General features: G+C 38.0%; 3 protein-coding genes across 5 annotated transcripts; 1 reads left to right on the forward strand and 2 right to left on the reverse strand.

The window, feature by feature from the left end:
* Positions 1–2,728: 2,728 nt before the first annotated feature.
* LOC122842993 (histone-lysine N-methyltransferase SETDB1-B-like) lies at positions 2,729–9,287 on the reverse strand. 2 transcript variants are annotated; one of them, XM_044137352.1, is made up of 9 exons: positions 9,263–9,287; positions 8,118–8,200; positions 8,001–8,013; positions 7,564–7,915; positions 7,274–7,447; positions 4,429–4,630; positions 4,262–4,335; positions 3,247–3,437; positions 2,729–3,143 (listed from the first exon to the last, which is right to left on the reverse strand). In XM_044137352.1, the coding sequence occupies exons 2-9, from the start codon at positions 8,189–8,191 to the stop codon at positions 3,027–3,029; spliced, it is 1,197 nt and encodes a 398-aa protein (XP_043993287.1). In that variant the 5' UTR covers positions 8,192–8,200; positions 9,263–9,287; the 3' UTR covers positions 2,729–3,026. The 2 variants fall into 2 exon arrangements, with proteins under 2 accessions (XP_043993287.1, XP_043993286.1); XM_044137351.1 differs by lacking the exon at positions 9,263–9,287 and adding an exon at positions 8,417–8,440.
* On the forward strand, positions 8,175–14,300 carry vdac2 (voltage-dependent anion channel 2). 2 transcript variants are annotated; one of them, XM_044137354.1, is made up of 10 exons: positions 8,175–8,258; positions 8,786–8,957; positions 10,698–10,769; positions 10,858–10,907; positions 11,292–11,444; positions 11,570–11,622; positions 12,058–12,285; positions 12,425–12,575; positions 12,708–12,765; positions 13,349–14,300. In XM_044137354.1, exons 3-10 carry the CDS (start codon positions 10,703–10,705, stop codon positions 13,438–13,440), a joined length of 852 nt encoding a protein of 283 aa, XP_043993289.1. In that variant the 5' UTR covers positions 8,175–8,258; positions 8,786–8,957; positions 10,698–10,702; the 3' UTR covers positions 13,441–14,300. The 2 variants fall into 2 exon arrangements, with proteins under 2 accessions (XP_043993289.1, XP_043993288.1); XM_044137353.1 differs by lacking the exon at positions 8,175–8,258 and having other exon boundaries at positions 8,604–8,957.
* Positions 14,301–14,819: 519 nt separating this feature from the next.
* LOC122842991 (neurofilament light polypeptide-like) lies at positions 14,820–18,750 on the reverse strand. Its single transcript, XM_044137350.1, has 3 exons — positions 17,526–18,750; positions 17,318–17,442; positions 14,820–16,344 (listed from the first exon to the last, which is right to left on the reverse strand). The coding sequence occupies exons 1-3, from the start codon at positions 18,453–18,455 to the stop codon at positions 15,207–15,209; spliced, it is 2,193 nt and encodes a 730-aa protein (XP_043993285.1). The 5' UTR covers positions 18,456–18,750; the 3' UTR covers positions 14,820–15,206.
* Positions 18,751–18,820: the final 70 nt, after the last annotated feature.

Raw genomic sequence — 18,820 nt, forward strand, 5'->3', positions numbered from 1 at the left:
CATGTTAAAAGAGGAACTCTAGAATAACACAACACTTTGTGACGACACCCTCATAACTGAATTAAACAAGATAAAGAACCCAACGGTTTCTGCAATCATTGACTGATTGTATACAGTTTGTACTTGGGATGGAACTGCACATGATGACATTTATAATAATTCAGAAAATTGACTACACACACCTTCGCACACTGCAACACCACCATAAACTTGTCTGGTGATAAAAGTGGCTCATGCATAGCGCTCTGCTCAAGGGCGTAGGTTTGGTCTAAGTTTTGGTGGGATCTTACAACTTACTGACCAATGATGACAAGATGGAAATATATAATATTTAGTGAAGTTGCGAAACATACACTTAACATGTCACTAGAAGGAATCACTTTTTGACATATGATAAAAATAAGAAAAATGCTGCTTTAAACAGCATGCTTTGTGTGCTGTTCTTTTAGTGATAACGTGTTTATGAGCAGGTGTTAGCATAAAGAAGGAAACAATGAGAAGTGAAATGAGGATGTAATTCATATACAAACACAAATAAAGTTATATCCCAACACCAAAGATATTTTGGATTAAGCTATTAATATATATAGAGATAATTTTTGAGTTAGAAGAGAGAAGCAGTGAAGTCTGGTTCACTTGGTTTCCAATCACAGAAACAGCATATTAATAAACATGTCCCTATTGTTCCTCTTTCAACAATGAGGCAAGAAACTGGAACAAAGTCCTAAAAGAATTTTATCCTCTTCAGCATATTAGATCATTTTCAGATGCAGTTTTACTTAACTACAGTTTACATACAGACAGAGACTAACATAGATTTTGCCTTTTAAAACTTTTATTTAAACAACTCTTGTCCGAGGATGAAATGATTCTGCAACATGCAGCACGATAAGATTTTTGCAGAACAAGAACTGTGTGCACACATCTAAATTTGCTCGGGATTTTCTGACATTCGCACATTAAAAATTATACATACAAATGCATCTGGTCTCCAATATTAGCAAAAGTGTCCGGAAAAACTATTTGTACCAAATTACTTGATGTAACACCAATGCTTTTAAAGAGAGACACACTAGAGGCAAAGTAAATTTTTCATTCCCCTCATCACCGGCTTCATAGTGAATTTGAGCTCATATACCAGATAAGACTCAAAGCAAGAACTAATAGATGGAAAAAACGTTTTCGTTACAAACGCCATTATTCATGCATGTGCTCATTCACACGTGTGAATAATGGCAAATGTCCAGACAAGGGATTTGTGGGGTGGAGGTGTTCCAAGTTTTCTACCATCTTTTAATTTCTTTTTATTCAGGAGAATTTGAAAAGCTGTTGGGTGTAATTGCTTTGTCATTTCAGTGTTGTGGTTTTAATGAATATTTAGCTTCTACTGAGTGCTCTTTGCAATTTTGGCAACACCTGTTTCTCACTTGGTTGCAAGGCAAATGTCCCGACAAGGGACTTGTGGGTGAAGGTGTTGCAAGATTTCTACCATCCACACCATTCTCTTAACCTTTCACACCCATGTGACACACTTGTTTTTACACATGTGCTCATTCTCACATCTACCCACTCACTCCAGGACACAAATAAGTGGTAGAAAGTCACACAAACAAAGGTATCGATTCCATCAACGTGGCTCGTCTGATGCTAGGCGTCTCTTGATTTAATAAAGCAAAAATAACTAACCACCAACTGTGTCTCTTCATACATGCAGACATAGTGCATACCTATACATTTGCTAGTGTTACAAGGATTTCTTTTGGAACAGCCTTTGCCAGGATCTGGGAGAAGATCTTAACTTTCAGAGGAAAGAAAATCTGGTAATCAGTCTATAACTGAAAATCTAGATATAACATTTTTACCATGGAACAAAAAAGTATTCAAAATGCTGAAAAAGACAGCACAAGGTAAATTTAATATTCATGCCTTTTGCAAGTTTATGCACACTTGTACAAGAGTTATATGTGTGGTTGGGACCTGAAAAGGTTTATACTCGCCTATTATTCTCAGCGGGTTTAAAATCAAATTGCACGTTGGATAAGTGTCTTATTTCCCTTTTGTACCTGGATGTGATGCTAAATACACAGAAAAAAAACCAACTACTTTATTGTCACTTAATCATGGTGAACCATTCCCTCGGTTATGTTCAAGCTAAACAGATAACTAAAAATGGTGACTGTCAATTTCACAACTAAATCTCAATGTTACAATCAATGTTGTGCTGGATTACATGTAAGGCTAATTACAAAGGTCAAACTAAATACACGTAGCAAAACTTTTTTTTTCTTTTCCTTTTATGAAAAATACAGTGTACATGGCAGAATGGATGTCATTTGCCAAGTTGTAAACAGAAACGAGCGAAAAGTTTTATTTAAAAAAAAAATAAAAAATATTTAAATGCCAAAAATATTTCTAGGGCCAAAAGAAAAAGAAAAAAAAAAAAAAACAAGGTGAGAATAACAGAATAAAATACCTTCACTACTGTTGAAGAAGTAATGTCTGCTTAGGTACACCAAATTGTGAAAATAATGTCAAATAATTTTTTTTCTTTTAAACTGATAAAAGAAATAGACGTTCTTAATATAGACAAATGCTCTACTGGCGGGAGGGAATCAATTAAGAGCAGTTCTGGAATCAAAATAGGAGTAAAAGTAAGCTAGAAATATTATGTTCAAATCAAACATAAGTTGTTCTGCTTAATATTTTTTGTCATATTTATCAGACAGCAAAGAGCAAAATGTTTTATTTGTCCTTGTTTAAACAGGTTCCCATAAGGAGGGTTTCTATGCACAAAGATTTGGAAATACATTTAAAATAGAAAGATGCAACAAGTAGAGAATAAACATATTTACACTTAACAGAGACAAAAAGAATGACCAATTTGAGTTTACATACTTCAACCTTCCATCTGTTCTGTCAGGTACCAAAATATAAGTCAATGGCCCAAAAGAAACATGTATTTACAGTCAGAATGATTTTATTTGTTGTTTTTTATTTAAAGTCTTCTTTCTCTAAAAATTTATAGGTCATTTAGAGTCAGAACTGTCTGCCTTGGATTCTCGATTTTGCTTCAACTCCAAGAACTTGGACATGTGCTCCAGTCGTAGGGAGCCTCGGTGGATCCAGTCCGTCTCCCCATTTTCCTGTGTAAAAATATAAAATGTTTATATGCAACCATTTTCAATAAATTGGATTAGGTTTAAGATTTTACAAAATAGAATAAAATCAGAAAAGAAAGATACTGACCTCAAAAACAACCTTCATCAAGCTGCAATCAACCAACTCAACTTGACATTTCTGATGGACTCCATTCAGTTCTATTTTAAGGATTTGTCCCTCTTTGTAGTGGGTTAGGTGTGGATACGGCCAACTCCTCAAGTATTGTTCCATGAAGCACTTGTGTGGACCATCTACAAGGTCCCCTAAAGGATCACTCACTGTAAAAAAAAAAAAATAATAAAAAAAAAAATAAAAAAAGAAATTAATCACCAAATATTAAAGAAAAAAAAAATCTAGTCTTTCCACAGCAATCCACAGTTTGTAGCATTTTTTGTTTCACAGTGCCCTCTTCTGGACAAAACGGCAAAAAGTACCACATAAATTACAGAAATGTTAAGAAAAAACTTGTTTTTTTGATTACAAACATACCATCTTAATGTAGCATAACTACTGCCATTCAAACCTGATTAAACATGAGCAATTACAGTTGAAGCCAGATATTTACATACACCGAACAGAAAGACACATTCGACAAAAACCTGTTCTGTTCTAGCTTAGTTAGAATTAACTAAATTATTTCTATTCGCTAGATGCCAGAAAACTTGGCAAAAACATTTTTCTGAATTTCTTTTGTGACTTTAAGCAAATTCAAAGGTTTACATATTTGGTGGTAAAATGTATAATTTGGGTCACAAAAGAAATGTCTTTGCAAAGTTTTTAGACATTTGCAAAATAGAATTATATTCTGTAACTCTCACCAAGCTAAACCATAAAAAGTTTGGTCTGATTTAATTTCAGTGAGAAAGAAATGTGTGTATCTTTTACTTTGGTGTGTGTAATATCTGGCTTCAACTATATGCAGCATGAAACCAAATAAGCACAAAAAAGAGGAAAGGCTTATTTGCAATGCTAGGATTAAAAATCCTGGCTAGGTGCAGGATAAATATTAACTCTACAAAAAACATACAACATGGTAATTCTACATAAGAAAAGATGCAAAATATAATTCCTAAATAAAAACGGAGCAAACAGTCAAACTTACTTTGTCTGCAAATGAGATAAAGTGATGGTAAGCTGACATAAACTGGTGTATGATCATCCAAAAACACCATAAACCTGAAAAGCATAAAGTTATTCAAAATGACTTCTTTTTTTTCTTTTTTCTAAATGGGGGTTCATAAATGTCTTAGCAGTCATTTGATCCAAGACCTTAAGCGATTCTTTCTGCTGGGGAGCTCCGCCAAAAGACCAGGCAGGAAGCACCGCTCATCTTCTGGAGACTGAATTAAAACTCGGGCTCCGACGTACAGTTGGTCCAGCTTTGGGTTGGTTTTCTTTGCGATGTGATGTCCTGATACCAAGCTCTTCCCCTTTTCATCAAAAATCACTTTGTACTTTACTCGCCCATCGTCTGCAAAGACGAAAAGAAAACAAACAAAACTACTGAATCTTGTCTACGTGATTTTATTGCAGCTCACAAAACTCAAGGAAAACTGAGAGAAGCACAAAAAGCACAAGCCCTGTAACATGGCATATATTACAGATAAAAAGGAGGCAAAGTTTTTTTATTAAAGATGAAATGTGTTGATATTTCAGACATATTCAAGAGTCAGTACATAGGATTAAAGGGGAAAAGGAGTCAATGGTCTTTTAAATATATTTACAAAAATACATTTAAAAGACAACTTAAAAGCAACAATTGAACAATCATTACTGTAAATGTAATTTGCTCTGGAAATGCCTCTACTAACCATCCCTGCATTAGGTAAGGAAAATACAGAAAGCAACAGAAAACGCTAAAAAAAAACCCAGGCAAACAAAGTCTCAGTATCTCAGCTTGCATCAGAGCAGTTACAGTGTAAAACATCAGAAAAACAGTAAAAGCTTTGTGGCAATATGTATGTAAAATGAGTGAAAGAAGAAAAGGCTGACCTAGCAAAAATAAAAATAGTTTAGTTTTGCTAACTATCTTGCATCATAGTTAGCAAGATAACTATGATGACTCTTTCACTTTCGGAGTGAAAGTTACTCCAGAAGACACAGTAAGAGTGACTGTAATGTTTTGTGTTTTAAAAAAATAATAATTTTAAAGTTACAGCTACCATGAATAGATTGCAATGACCCAATAATATCACAAAATCCAAGAATGTGTCTCAAGGTGCATTCAAATATATTAAAATGATGGCTTTTTTACAACTACCACTATGTCATGACAGTAGGCTGTGTGAACAAAAAAAAAGCTCCTCTTCCTTTTCCCTGTGCTCTTGTCATCATCTGCGTAAATACATTTCTCTGTCAGAAACTCTGAGAGTCGCAATACTCCAGTTGACCATTAATCAGTTACTACATTACTGGATTATTTCATTAATCAATTCATCACAATTAATCTGATTAATTGTTTCAAACCTTAAGTGTTTGTGGTTGCAGCTCGAGTCTGACTCCCAAATTTGATTTACCAACTGACTCGAAGTACCTTTAAGCTCCACGGAAACGGGCCACACTGACCAATCTTACATATTCCCATGAAGCACAAGGCATTAACATATTACTCTGAGCTCTGATTAATATGATCTCAATAAGTTTGAACAGGATGACTCACTTTTCATGCTGGGGTCTTTTCTGAGGTAAAAGTTTTACCCTGATTGATACAGAAGGGAGAAAGAATGGTCACAGAAAACTACCTCAGTTCCTGAAAAAGGATTACTAGAGTCAACTAGAACACCTGTCTGTCCATCCAACTAATTATTTTATTTCAACTTATTAACCCTCCTGTTATGTTCGTTTCTGAGGTACAGCAATAATGTTCGCGGGTCAATTTGACCCGGGGAGTGTTTAGTCATGCTATAGTGTCAGAAACCAAAAAAATCCTCCAAATCTTTTTTGTGTCTGATTATTAACTCCTATACGAACCATTCCAATCAATATTTGTGCAATTATGTTTTTTTATTCCTCACAAATAAAGGATCAATGATGACAATTTACTCATTCGGACATAAAAAATGTGATTTACATTTTTTTTAATTCCCACTGAAAAACCTAAACACAAAATAACACTAATTATCTTTGAAAGTGATTTTTTGTAAATTTTTTTGTATTACATTTTTAATTTTTTTTCTAAGGGTGATCTTTATAATTGAACTTGAGACACATTTACTGTTCTTAGTTGGAGATGAAGACCACTGAATTTCACCATTTTTTGACATGAATGTCTTGCTTTGAGAAACATGAACATCATTTTCATCAATTGCTTCATAATCAGAATCATCAGACTCAGAATTGACCTCAATACTGTCTTCAGCTTCAGAAACCTCCTCTTCTATTTCACTGTCATGATCAACAAGAAGTTCCAGAGCTTCCAAGGCTGTCATCTTTTTTTTTCCTGCTGCTCATTTCCTGACCTCTGACAGTGACGATATCACATGTACCTTTAGTGTGTAATGTGTTTAGGACTCCCTTGCAGAGAGTATTTATGCCCTCCCACCCCTCCACTTCTAGTGAGTGTCACTCAGTGTGGGTGGAGTTTTTCCACGGGAACAGAAAAGAGAAAAGGTTCCCGTCAAAAGTTTTATAAACACCTGCTTTCTCAGTTTCCTTGTGAAGTAAAGAGAATAGTGAGAATGTAGGCTTGTGTGCATGCATGTGTGTGCGTGTGTGTGAGTGTGCGTGAGTGTGTGGGCGTGCGTGCGTGTGCGTGTGTGTGTGTGTGTGTGGTGAAATATGTCTCATAGGTGCAAGGAAACAAACAGAATTGGACATTTTTTAAAACTTTTTACCCTTCAACTTGTATGCCGGGTCAAATTGACCCGAACAGTATCTATGTAACAAATAGACGCAGAGGGGGCTGCAAGTGTGTAAAATGAACATTTTTTTTTTTATACATAGAGTGCACCTATTAAGACAAATAGAAAAAGTTTCATGCAGAAAAAATACTTCTAACTATTTTTTTTTTATTTTTAAACTTTGAAACGGGTCAAATTGACCCGCAACATAACAGGAGGGTTAACAAAAACACACACACACACACACACACTCACATTAAAGTGCTCTTTCTTACCCTTGTTAATTATCTCGGCTATCTTGCCTTGTTGCCACCTCATGACTCTTCTCCTGGCCAGGACTACCATGTCCAACGCAATCTCTACCTCTGGCAAATCAGGCCGCACTTTTCTCGTTTCATTGGAGTTGCTGGCAAAAGCTGCAGACACTATAATGGGGGATCCTTCAACAGCTGGGGATGAGGGAAACACAATTGCAATACGCAGTTGGGAGATTTACCTCCATAGGGCATGCTAGCAATTCCAGTGTTATTATTAGTTTATATCTCTGGATGGAAAAGGTCCTTACCTTTGTTGGTGTTGCCGCCACTGTTACTGTCGTTATTGCAGACGCTGCTGTTGCTACTGCTGTGGCTGTTGTTGCTGGTGCTGTTGTTATTGATTCTCACTAACGGTTTCACTTCATTCGCCTTTTTGTGTTTATGCTGATTTTTCTGTTTGGCTCCAAAATCCGAGTCTCCCGAATCGTCTTCTGGCTCCCATAGCATGTCGGAGTCGGAGCTGCCGGGGGACTCGGCTTCACTGTCGAACTGCTGGGGTGTCGGCGGTTGAAGCGCATTGAAAGTACACTCGGGGAGTCGAGTCAAAACAACCACTGGTTTCTTTTGTAGGTTCTCGTCGTTCAGGTCATCCATTTGTACCTTTTGCATTTGTAACGTTATGGTCAAAACTCTCAAATGCTAACGCTCACAGACTTGTAAATCCAGGGCAAAATTCCCAACTTACCTTTTTCCGCGTTCTGAATATGATCATCAAACGAAGGAAAATTAACAGAGGAAGATAAGGTGACTTCAAATAGTCAACAGTACAGAAAATTGCGTAGATACTTGTATTGTTACCCACACGCTAGCAAGCGGCAAACCTTCACCTTCTTCGGTTTGATGGCGCACTAGTTGGTAAACACAGGATAACTGCATAACTGCCTCCTAGTGGAACGGAGCAAGTTTCATTCAGATATCCTAAGGGTCTGCAACCTCAGTCCAGGTGACTAAAACGGGTTTAGAGCCACAAATGTTAGCTCTTCATTTGAAAATATGCATCTTGTCATTGTTGACAAATATCTACAACAGTAAATTAGTTGTGATTTTTTTAAAGAACAATCAGTTTATTCCTATTTTTTTAGGTTGCAAAGAAAAACATACCTTTTTCATTTCTTACATGAGATTTGTGCACAGTGTCCAGCGTAATAAAAATAGAAAAAAATAGATTTAACGAAAATAACTGGTACCTTTAGTCTCATTCTGTTGTGGAAATTAAATGTAATTTAAAAAATAATTACGTAGTGTCCTGCAACTTTTAAATATCTCCCTGCTTCAGCACACCTGACTCTAATATTAGCTCGTTTTCAGAGCTCTGTAGATCTCTAAAAACATGTAAACACCTTTAACAGCTTTTTAAGAATTAAAGATTTAACCTTAGCTATAAGCGTCTACGTTTATAGAGAAAGTGGTTAACCGAACTTAAAACTCAAACCAAAATGCCATCTGTGATGTAAACCAATTTTTACTCAGGCAAACGTTTGGGCGCCCTTGGCCCTAAACTGGAAACCGAAAGGTCAGCATTTTGTTGCAGAACAGTCTCCTTCAGCTCGCCCTCCAACCGGTGACGCCTGCTTCTGCCGTGTGTTGTGAGGAACACTTCCAAAGAGTCACTTTAGTGTAACGCTAACACAATCTTCAACTGGTAAGACTCCTTATTATTTAGTTTTGTATTGTAGGTTTTCTTTAAGATACAAACTAGAGAGTAGTTTTACTCGGTGCGGAACTCTGCAGGCTAACATAATTAGCTGTAGCAGCGAGCTAAGTCTGACACATGTGCTCTACTGGAAGGTTTTAGTTGTATTCTAAAAAATACAATTAAAAAAATAAGTGAAACAGCCATAAATCTTTTTTAGCTATTGCTTTAAATCTATTTGGCCTGTTAGCATTGCGGAAAGTAGCCGACACCCACAGCCGAAGTGAATAAGCTATTTTAGCTCATTACAGTACCTAGCACCGGTCAAATCCTTCTCCAGTCCAACTGGATTTGGCGACAGTAAAAAGCATTAAGAGTCACGACTAAATAGTTTACCCATTGTAGTTAAAATGGCTCCTGTTTTTCCCCGGTAACCTTGGCAGTTAACTACCTGACCCACAGGATGTCATTTGTGCTAGAGGTGCTCATCAAAAAAGTGAAACAGTTATGTTGTTGGCAAGGGTGGTGGGTTTGTTTGTACTCAGCGAGTACAAATATACCCACTCGTTTTGTGGGTTTGTACCGTTTACTGCAATCTTTAAACCCATCCCCATTTTGATCATGTTAAACCAAAGTTTGAACAACTTAAGACTCAACAGAAAAAAAAAACAATTCGCATGGTGTAAAACCCAAGGTAACACCACTCGTGCTACCCAAGGTAGCACTTAATCTTTTCAACTATGACCTGTGTCTGTGCGGCCAGTTCGCATTCATCCAACCTGTACTATTCTGCGTCCTGATAGAAGCGGGAAGAAAAACAACCTCGGCAGGTGATAATGAGGATTATTAATGTGCTGGCTCTCTTTGAACAACAAATTTAAAATGGCAAGATGGTCTTCATCATTCCCATCCAAGTTTACTGCTGCAAACTCTACAAATGATGATTTACTACATGGGATGTACCTGCATCTTATACTGCGCATGTGGGACACTTTTAGCTGGTTTGCAGGAGAACACATGCAAGTTGCATATATTTGGAAATGTGATCAAACACGTAAAAAATAAATCTGATTTCACATGAAAAATTGAGCATTGAGGCCTCCAGTGTGAACGTAGCCTAAAAGCTGACTGCCAACGAGATAATTCAGTAGGGATGCATCCAAAAGTTGCAGAATGGGACACCAAGCACTTGGGTCTGTATTGAAAGGATACGCCTTTTTCTGTTACTTTTCTATTTGCAAATTGACAAATAGATAAAAGTAACAATACACACTAAAAACACAATATTGAGACTAGTGTGTGTGTATATATATATACATATATATATAGATACACATATATACATGTGTATATATATATATATATATATACATACACAGTGCAATAAAAAGAGAAGAAAAAAGTTGCTGTGTAAAAATATAAAAAGAATAGTTTAGGAACACAGAAATGTGTAAAAGCAAAAGAAATACTGCAAGCTTCCTTCTCCAGTAAATTCAGCAACATAATAAGTTTAATACACAAATGGAACTGTAATATTTTGTGGATCTAGTAAGTTTGGTTTTCATACACACACAATTGTTCCATTCATTGGGGGGTTTGTGTTTTCCACTCACATGAAGTATATTTATATTGTGTTGTCCTGTCACATAGGCGAATTGTAAAAAGAAACTACATTTAATATATATATATATATATATATATATATATATATATATATATATATATATATTTCCTCCTCCTTATATGCAGGTATAATGGCCGTGCCTCCCGCTTATGCTGATTTGGGCAAGTCTGCCAAGGATATCTTCAACAAAGGCTATGGTAGATCTTTGTACACTCATGAAGATGTTGAAGCTTCTACTTTCAAATGTAGTTGATCACTTAAATCTAAAACTCATATCTCCTACAGGATTTGGCCTGGTGAAGCTTGATGTCAAGACAAAGTCAGCGAGCGGAGTTGTAAGATCATTTGGATTTTGGAATAATCATGTTTGCAGTTATTAAATCCCTGTGTTGCTTTTAAAACAAACAACAAAAAAAACACTTAAAAGTATTGTTTACACTCAGCCTTTACCTTTCGAAATCATTATTTTGTCCCAAGCTCAATGCTTTACAGTGTCCTGTTTTGTTCATCGGAATCTCCATTCATGTCACTTTTAATTATAAAAACCCCAGTGTTTTTATACTTAATTTTATAGAGTACCCTCTAAAAATCAGTATAGCAACAAAAATACATAGAAACTGTGCAATAACTAATTTTCTCAAAATTTACTACAATTGGTAATGTTATTAATTTCATGCCTGATAAGTGACCCCAGTTTCTCTAAAAAATGTCTCCTGCAGGAATTCAAAACATCTGGTTCATCCAACACTGATACCAGCAAAGTTATCGGTTCCCTGGAAACCAAATACAACCGGCCTGAATATGGCTTGACCTTCACTGAGAAGTGGAACACTGACAACACATTGGGAACAGAAATTGCTGTTGAAGATCAGGTTTGCATGAATGTTTAACATTTTTGTACCTTAAGAGCAGCTACAACAAAAAGAACAGGGTGTACATTTGACTGAGCAGCATAACCTTTCTTATTTCCAATGAATTCCAAATTTTCATCTTGCAGATTACAAAAGGACTGAAGTTGACATTTGACACAACCTTCTCACCCAACACCGGGTAAGATGATGGTTGGGGTTTTTGTTTTTGTGGGTATTTTAATCCAGGACTCAACAGGAGGAAGTTGCTCAGCCTGTCACTTCACTCCATAAGTAATTATGGAAACCTGATCTTTGCCTCTAATACTTCTGACAAGTGTCTTGTGATCAGAGTCCCTGTATAGAACCAGTATGTTGCAACACTTCACTGGGATTGTGTTTGGTTTTTTATCTTACCTGTTTGGAATAAAGACAAATCTTAAATTGAATTCCCTTCTGAAACTCTACCTATATGTTTGTTGTCAAGATGTTGAGTTAATTTTGTAAAAATCTGTTCCAAAGAAAGGGTACTAAAAAGACAAACATAATGTGGGAAATGATACTTGACTTATGCATAGAGTAGATTTTTTATTTTTGTATATTTCTTTCTTTAACAAAATCCATCCTTTACCTACAGCAAGAAGAGTGGCAAAGTTAAGACCGCATACAAGCGTGAGTACATCAACTTGGGCTGCGATGTTGACTTTGACTTCGCTGGCCCCACAATCCACGGAGCTGCTGTCATTGGTTACGAGGGATGGCTCGGCGGTTACCAGATGAGCTTTGACTCCGCCAAATCCAGAATGACCAAGAGCAACTTCGCCATCGGCTACAAGACAGCAGACTTCCAGCTACATACAAACGTGTATGCAGAGTTGTTTTTTATTTTTGTGGTTTGTTTGTATTTTTAACCCTCATGCTCCTTATGGGTTTTGGGTTTTCTTTGCCATTTGAAGGAGTCAACTACATTTTTATTTGGAAATGTTTATTTTCAATCATTACAGCAATGATGGAGCAGAATTTTGTGGCTCCATCTACCAGAAGTCCAGTGACAAGCTGGAGACTGCAATCAACCTGGCATGGACTGCTGGCAACAACAGTACAAGCTTTGGCATTGGTGCCAAATACCAACTGGATAAAGATGCCTCTGTTAGTGTAAGTTTCTTTTTTTTTTTCCTACACACTATCTGTGGTAGTTCTGAGGCAACAAAAGTCACCATAAAACTCTTGTCCTAATACTGCTCACTGACATCTTGCTTTTCCCCTCTGTGTTTTTGGACGTTTCAGGCTAAAGTTAACAACAGTAGCCTTGTAGGTGTCGGCTACACCCAAACTCTTAGACCAGGTGAGTTTCTTACTGCAGTGTAACTTGCAGGAGCACTTGGTATATGTTCCACAAATATTATTACTTGTTGAACTTTCTCACATTTTGCTATGAAACCACCACAAGCTTCAGTTTATTTTGTTGCAGGGTATCTTTGAAATGGTGAAATCCAAAGTAGTTTGTAACAGCTGGGAGGAATGTCTTGGTATTGTCAATCATGCTCATGTATGCACTGCACAGAGAGTACCTTCATTCAAGCTAAGGATTATCAGTGTGCCGTCAGCTAATGGCAGCAAAAATAACGTTAAAGAAAAAAAAGAATTATTATTTTTTGAGTTCTCGACAGACTGCTGTAGAGCAAGGGCTGTAGTGTAACAGAGAGCAACGGGGAGAGAGCTGTAAAGTGTGCTTCTTCAAAAAATTCAAGCCAAGTCTATGGGTTTCTCAGAACTATCTTCTGCAGCTTTAAAATCAAAGTACAATTTTCCTTCCGCTTTACAACATGATTTCTACACAGTCTGGAACGATGTGGAATTTGGGTTAGTAACAGCTTGAAAACTGTAGTGTATAGATAACGACTATACCTTCTTCCTTGTGTTTGTAGGTGTGAAACTGACTCTCTCTGGTCTGATCGATGGGAAGAACATCAATGTAGGAGGTCATAAGCTGGGTCTGGGCTTGGAACTGGAAGCTTAAACTGTCCGCATGCAGCAAGGGACAAGAGAATATCAGACTAATCGGGCCTTAAAAGTATGTCCAACTCAAACCAGCAAAGGGAAATCATAGAGAGATCGGCTTAAAGGCTTCTGTGACACCATCTCGGGCATCACATCATGTTGGTGCTTTTGTCTTCAGAATATTTTACTTTTGTTGATGCTTTTTACTTTGTGATTGCATCAAACCAAAAGACCACCATTGTCATATTATTTATACATTTTGTCATTGCTTCTGTTCAACACTGCCACGATAATTGTAATAATCCAATCCCTCTGTACAACTGTGTGTGGCTTTAGTGTAATAATCCCAGACACTCCAATGTTGTCCTTTTTATGTGAAAACATAAATCCAAACATTAGTTACTTTAGGATTGTCCTATTTTACCTCCAATATCTGCTGTCATGACTTAATATTCTTTGCCATCTTAGCAGTTGTCAAATCCAGAACTAAAATCAATGTCGATTTGTGTTTATAAATACTAATCATGCACACTCATGAATGTCTTGTTTGTCGACGTTTGAGGCTGGGATGTTTTGGCAAAGCTACACATGTGACCTTACCCTAAACTGATCAGGTTTGGGGTTACTTTTAGTGGGAGAGAAACCTGAAAGTTGACTCGCCCGAACAGAGTTATATTTTGTTAATTATGCAGCAACAGACTAATTGCGGAGCACATAATGTTCAAGTGATGCCAAACTGTAAAATTATTTGGAGGAGTAAAGTCGCACATGTGCACCATGTAAAACTATGTTTCTGTTCCGAGAGGAGACCAATCCTATAAAGAAGTCTTTGAGGTCCCTTTGTGTATGTATGGATTTTCAATAAAGTCTTTAAAGTCATAAATGCCTACCAGAATGATAATTATAATGCATTTATAAAGTGCGCAAACCTAGTATTAGGGGTTTGTGAGGTTTTTAAGAAAATGCAGTGCTAAATTATTTCAAAGTTTTGCAGAAAGTTAGTGCAACATCCTACAAAAAGTTTAAAAATTTGGTTTGCCGGAGGAAATAAGGTTCTGTAAAAATTTCCCACAAAAAATGTGTTGTTCTTATAAAAGGTGCTTCAAAGGTCTAAAAGGTCTAAAAGTAGAAGCTTCAAAGGTCACTAAAGCATTAGTTCGAGGGCGCACACAGATTTTTTTACCATTTGTTTTCAGTGCATTTTTACAAAATACACATCTGATTACAGGGGGCTGTTTAGTAACTCAGAAATGTGCTGACCTAAAAACTTAACCTCATATCACCAAATGAAGCATTTAATTGTGAACATTTAGAAAAACAGTGTTTCAATGTAGCATTGTGAATCTGTTGACTTGTCTATTTCAGAAATGAAACATAAATATAGAAAAATACACCAGAATCAATAAATTATTTAATGTTTCTTTTATTTGCACACATCATAGCAAAATCAATGTCAATCAAATGACCAAAATGCATCCACATTCATAGTTACATTAGGTTCTGTTTCGTTGTTTCAAGCTATTTGAACTCCAGTTTTAACTTTGAGGTCAGTCATGCTGCGAAAAATTAAAGCTTATTCTGTTCTTTTAAAACAAGAATGCTGACAATACATTCCAGTACTTTGCATTGTTCTTTGCTCTCGACTGCTGGTGCCAAAATTCTACCTTTGCATTAAGAGTTCTTCTCTATTTTTGGCTGTCATCTCTCTGAATGCAGTCTTTTATTGTCCATTTTTAACTTTTGCAGAAGCTCTCATTTTATTATTATTTTTTTAATCTTCTGAATTTAGATCGGAGTCTGGCTGCTGTCTGCAGGCGCCTGCTGTAACTCTTTTGTTTCTGCAGTCATGGATGTTTTTTCCTTTTGCAAAGCAGCTGAAGTGATTTGGGTTTTGTCTCCTCTTTCTGGTTGCTCACCCTCTGCTTTCGCTGTAGATTTGGAAGATGGGGATTTATCTTGGTCTTTATTGCTTTCACGTGTGGTATCTACAGAGCTTTTTGTGTTTTCTTCCTCAACTTTCGCAGAATCAGTCTTAGTAGTTTCATTTTGTTCCGTTTGGCTCACCTTTTTCTCCTCATTTTCTGGTCCAGCAGAAGGTGCGTTCACGATTTCTACACACTCCTCCATCTTTGTCAACACAACTGCTTCTCCAGTCAATTCTTTGGCTTCCTCTTGCACCTTTACACCACTGTGCTGTGGAGTTTTGTTATCTTCCTCATATGTTGAAACCACGGTTTCATTAACAGGCTTCACACTTTGTACCGCGATAACACTTTCTGCCTTAGTTGAACCCTGTTCATCCTCATCAGATTTATCTAGATATCCCTGTGATTCATCTGAATCATGCCGTTGTGAAGAGATTTCTGTTTGAGGAGGTACCTCTGCAGTTTCTTTCTCCTTCATGTCCTCAACCGGTTTGTTATCCACCTCTGTGTCCATGTTTTCACCGCTGAGAGCTGCTGTCTTCTCTGACTCTTCGCTGTGGTGTTGTTCTTTGCCATTATCCTCCACATCATCAGCTACCTTTCTATCACCTTCACTCTCCAACTTTTCATCGGAGGCTACTTGACTCTGCTGACGGTCAGACATCTGGTTTCCTTCATCCTCTCGATTGTCCTGACGATCACCCTCTTCCTCACTGCCCCCCTTCTCACTTTTTCCACACTCCCGCTCATCCTTCCCCACATCCGTCTCCTCTGATCCCGTCTCCTCAAACTCCGACATCTCGATCTCCCGGGTGGTTTCTGTTATGATCTCCTCCACAAACTTGTACTTGGGCTCTGCTCGCCTCTGCGTGACTCCTGGTCGACTGAAGCTGGGGAGGGTGTAAACAGGTGATTGATGGTAGATATGGGGCAAGTGGATCTGAGGGTCGGAGACGGAGATGGAGGACAGACGAGTCTCCTCGCCACAGAGGAGTTTCCTGCAGGATGGGGAAGAGAGTTTACATTTAACACAGATGCACTAATAGTTCTTTGCCTTCTAAGCTTTCCTCAAGTTAATTCATATAAGGATCTGACAGACACGGCCTTGCTTCTTAAACTATTTCGTAATTTGTCATGGTTAAAGACATAAGTAACGTATCGGTCTATACTTTTCACTTCAATTACATCTGCAGGCCCTTTGGATATGTCTTTACCATATAAGTTAATAGAAATAGACATTTTTCTTAAACAGGTTGGATGGGAAGCGTCTGCAGGCATAAATTTAAAAAAAACAAAAAACTGTATTTTGACCTTTCATTCAACCTGTGAAAGATTTTCTTTTGGGATTACTCTGCTTTTAGCTCCTATAAACTCTTACAAGTTTTCTTGGCCTGGTCAAAGAAAATCATGACATGGTTTCAAGCTGTCCCCCCATGTTTCACCCTGAGGATCCTCTGTTTACAGTGTTACTTTACACAAACCTTATTTTTGGTCTATCAAAGAAAGCTCAAACAAAATATGCTCAAGATTGTGGTTATGTGATAAAATATGAAAAGTTTAAGGGGAGTACATTTTCCACTGTAAAAAAAAAAAACAACAAAAAAACTCCTGTAATGCAGCTTAAGCTGATAGACTCTGCTGATTAATAATAATAAACTAATTAAATTTGTGTGTTTATCTACAGTTTATTTGAATATAAGATCCAAACTTAGTGATTGTTAACTTCAACTATACCGATAAAGCAGGAGATCTGAGCCACTGATTAACAGAATCAGCAGTTTCAGTTAATATGGTATGTATTATGTATGGCATTTTGTATGTAGCATTTTTACACAAATTCTTTAGCTTACCTTTAATACGTAATACAGTTGCACGTTTAAATTGAAATAAGGACATAGAAAGCATAAAATATATGAAATAATACAAAGTTCCACTAATTATCAGTAAGTTCTCATGCTAATTTTACTGTACCTGTATGATAATATCTCCACATCCAAAGCCATCTTCACGTTCAGGAGGTCCTGGTACTCCCTGAGGTAGCCGGACATGTCGAATTTGCAGTTTATGAGCTCATTTTCAAGCTCTTTGATTGTGTTCTGAGTTAATAGAGAAGATGACCTCGTTAAGCTGTGTCTCTGCGTGTGTTAACTCTACAGGAAGTGGAAGAAGCATGTCATACCTGATAGTGAATAAGTTCCTCCTTGTGGCGATCCTCGACATCGTGAAGCTGCGCCTCCAGAGCTTCTCTGGTGCCAAAGGCGCAGTCCAGCTCGATGCTCTTGGTCTGCAGACGCTTCTTGTACTCCTGAATCTCCCGCTGGCTCGCTTTCAGCGCCTCCCTCTTGGCCTCGGCGGCCTCCGTCAATCTAGCAAACTGAACTCGGAAACTTTCCCCGGCCAGCTGGACGTCGGATCCGGTGTGACCTTCCAGCTGCGTCCTGATGTCCCGGAGTGCCGCAGTGACGCCGGGATGGCCGAATTCGTGCGCCTTAAATTCAAGCTGAGCATCTTGAATCTGGTCACACATCTCTGACACTTCGGCCTCGTGGTTTCTCTTCAGAAAGTTGATTTCATCCACGAGGGACTCCACTTTCCGGTCCAGCATTAGTTTGGCCTGATAGGCTTCGCCCATATCTTTCTTCAGGATCACTATGCTGCTCTCAGCCTCTGATCTGCTCTCCGTCTCCCGCTCATGCTGTTTCCTCAAGGTGGAAAGCTCTTCCTCCAGGTTATGATGTTCGATCTCAATCTGGTTCTTCTGGTGGGTGATATCCTGCAGCAGCTGCCTCAGCCTCCTCAGCTCTGGACCATACTCTTCCTCCAAACAAGACGCGGGCTTCACTTTCCCTCTGATCTCTTCAATTTCCTTCTCCAGGAGATGGTTGTGGTTTTCGAGCCGGTGCACCTTTTCTATGAAACCCGCGAGTCGGTCGTTCAAGCCGTGCATCAGCTCTTTCTCGTTGCGCTTTTCAGATCTGACGTGCGGGGAGCTCACGTCCGCGAAAGCCCTCCTGGTTTCTAATTCCGATCGTCTCGGCTTGTGTTGGGAATACGTCTCGTGAAGGGCTCTACGCGGGATGCCGAACCTGTCATCCATCCTGTGACTCATGTTGTCAGTGCGGATCTTTGGTGCAGAGAGCGAGGCATCCGTGCGGGCTTTTATAGTCGCCACCAGCTGCCCAGTTTGCAGAACGAAGCTGTCCGTGGTGCTGAAAAGGTGTCGCGTCAGCTGGCGCTGTAATGAACCCTTACTCCAGGTTTTTTGTCGCAGAAAGCGATGACGTTGGTAAGCCCCAGCGTCGACGTCAATACAAAAACAATTAACTTTATATCCGATATCTTTTTCTTTTTTTAAAGCAACAAAAGTAACAGACGAAGATGTCGGCCGTATGGTGTTCCTCACTCAATTCAGTTGTATTTTGCAGTCGAAACTTGATATTCACACACATGATGAAAATACGCGCCGTTTTTCTC

The sequence above is a fragment of the Gambusia affinis genome, linkage group LG13 (assembly GCF_019740435.1).
Source record: "Gambusia affinis linkage group LG13, SWU_Gaff_1.0, whole genome shotgun sequence".
Taxonomy (NCBI): domain Eukaryota; kingdom Metazoa; phylum Chordata; class Actinopteri; order Cyprinodontiformes; family Poeciliidae; genus Gambusia; species Gambusia affinis.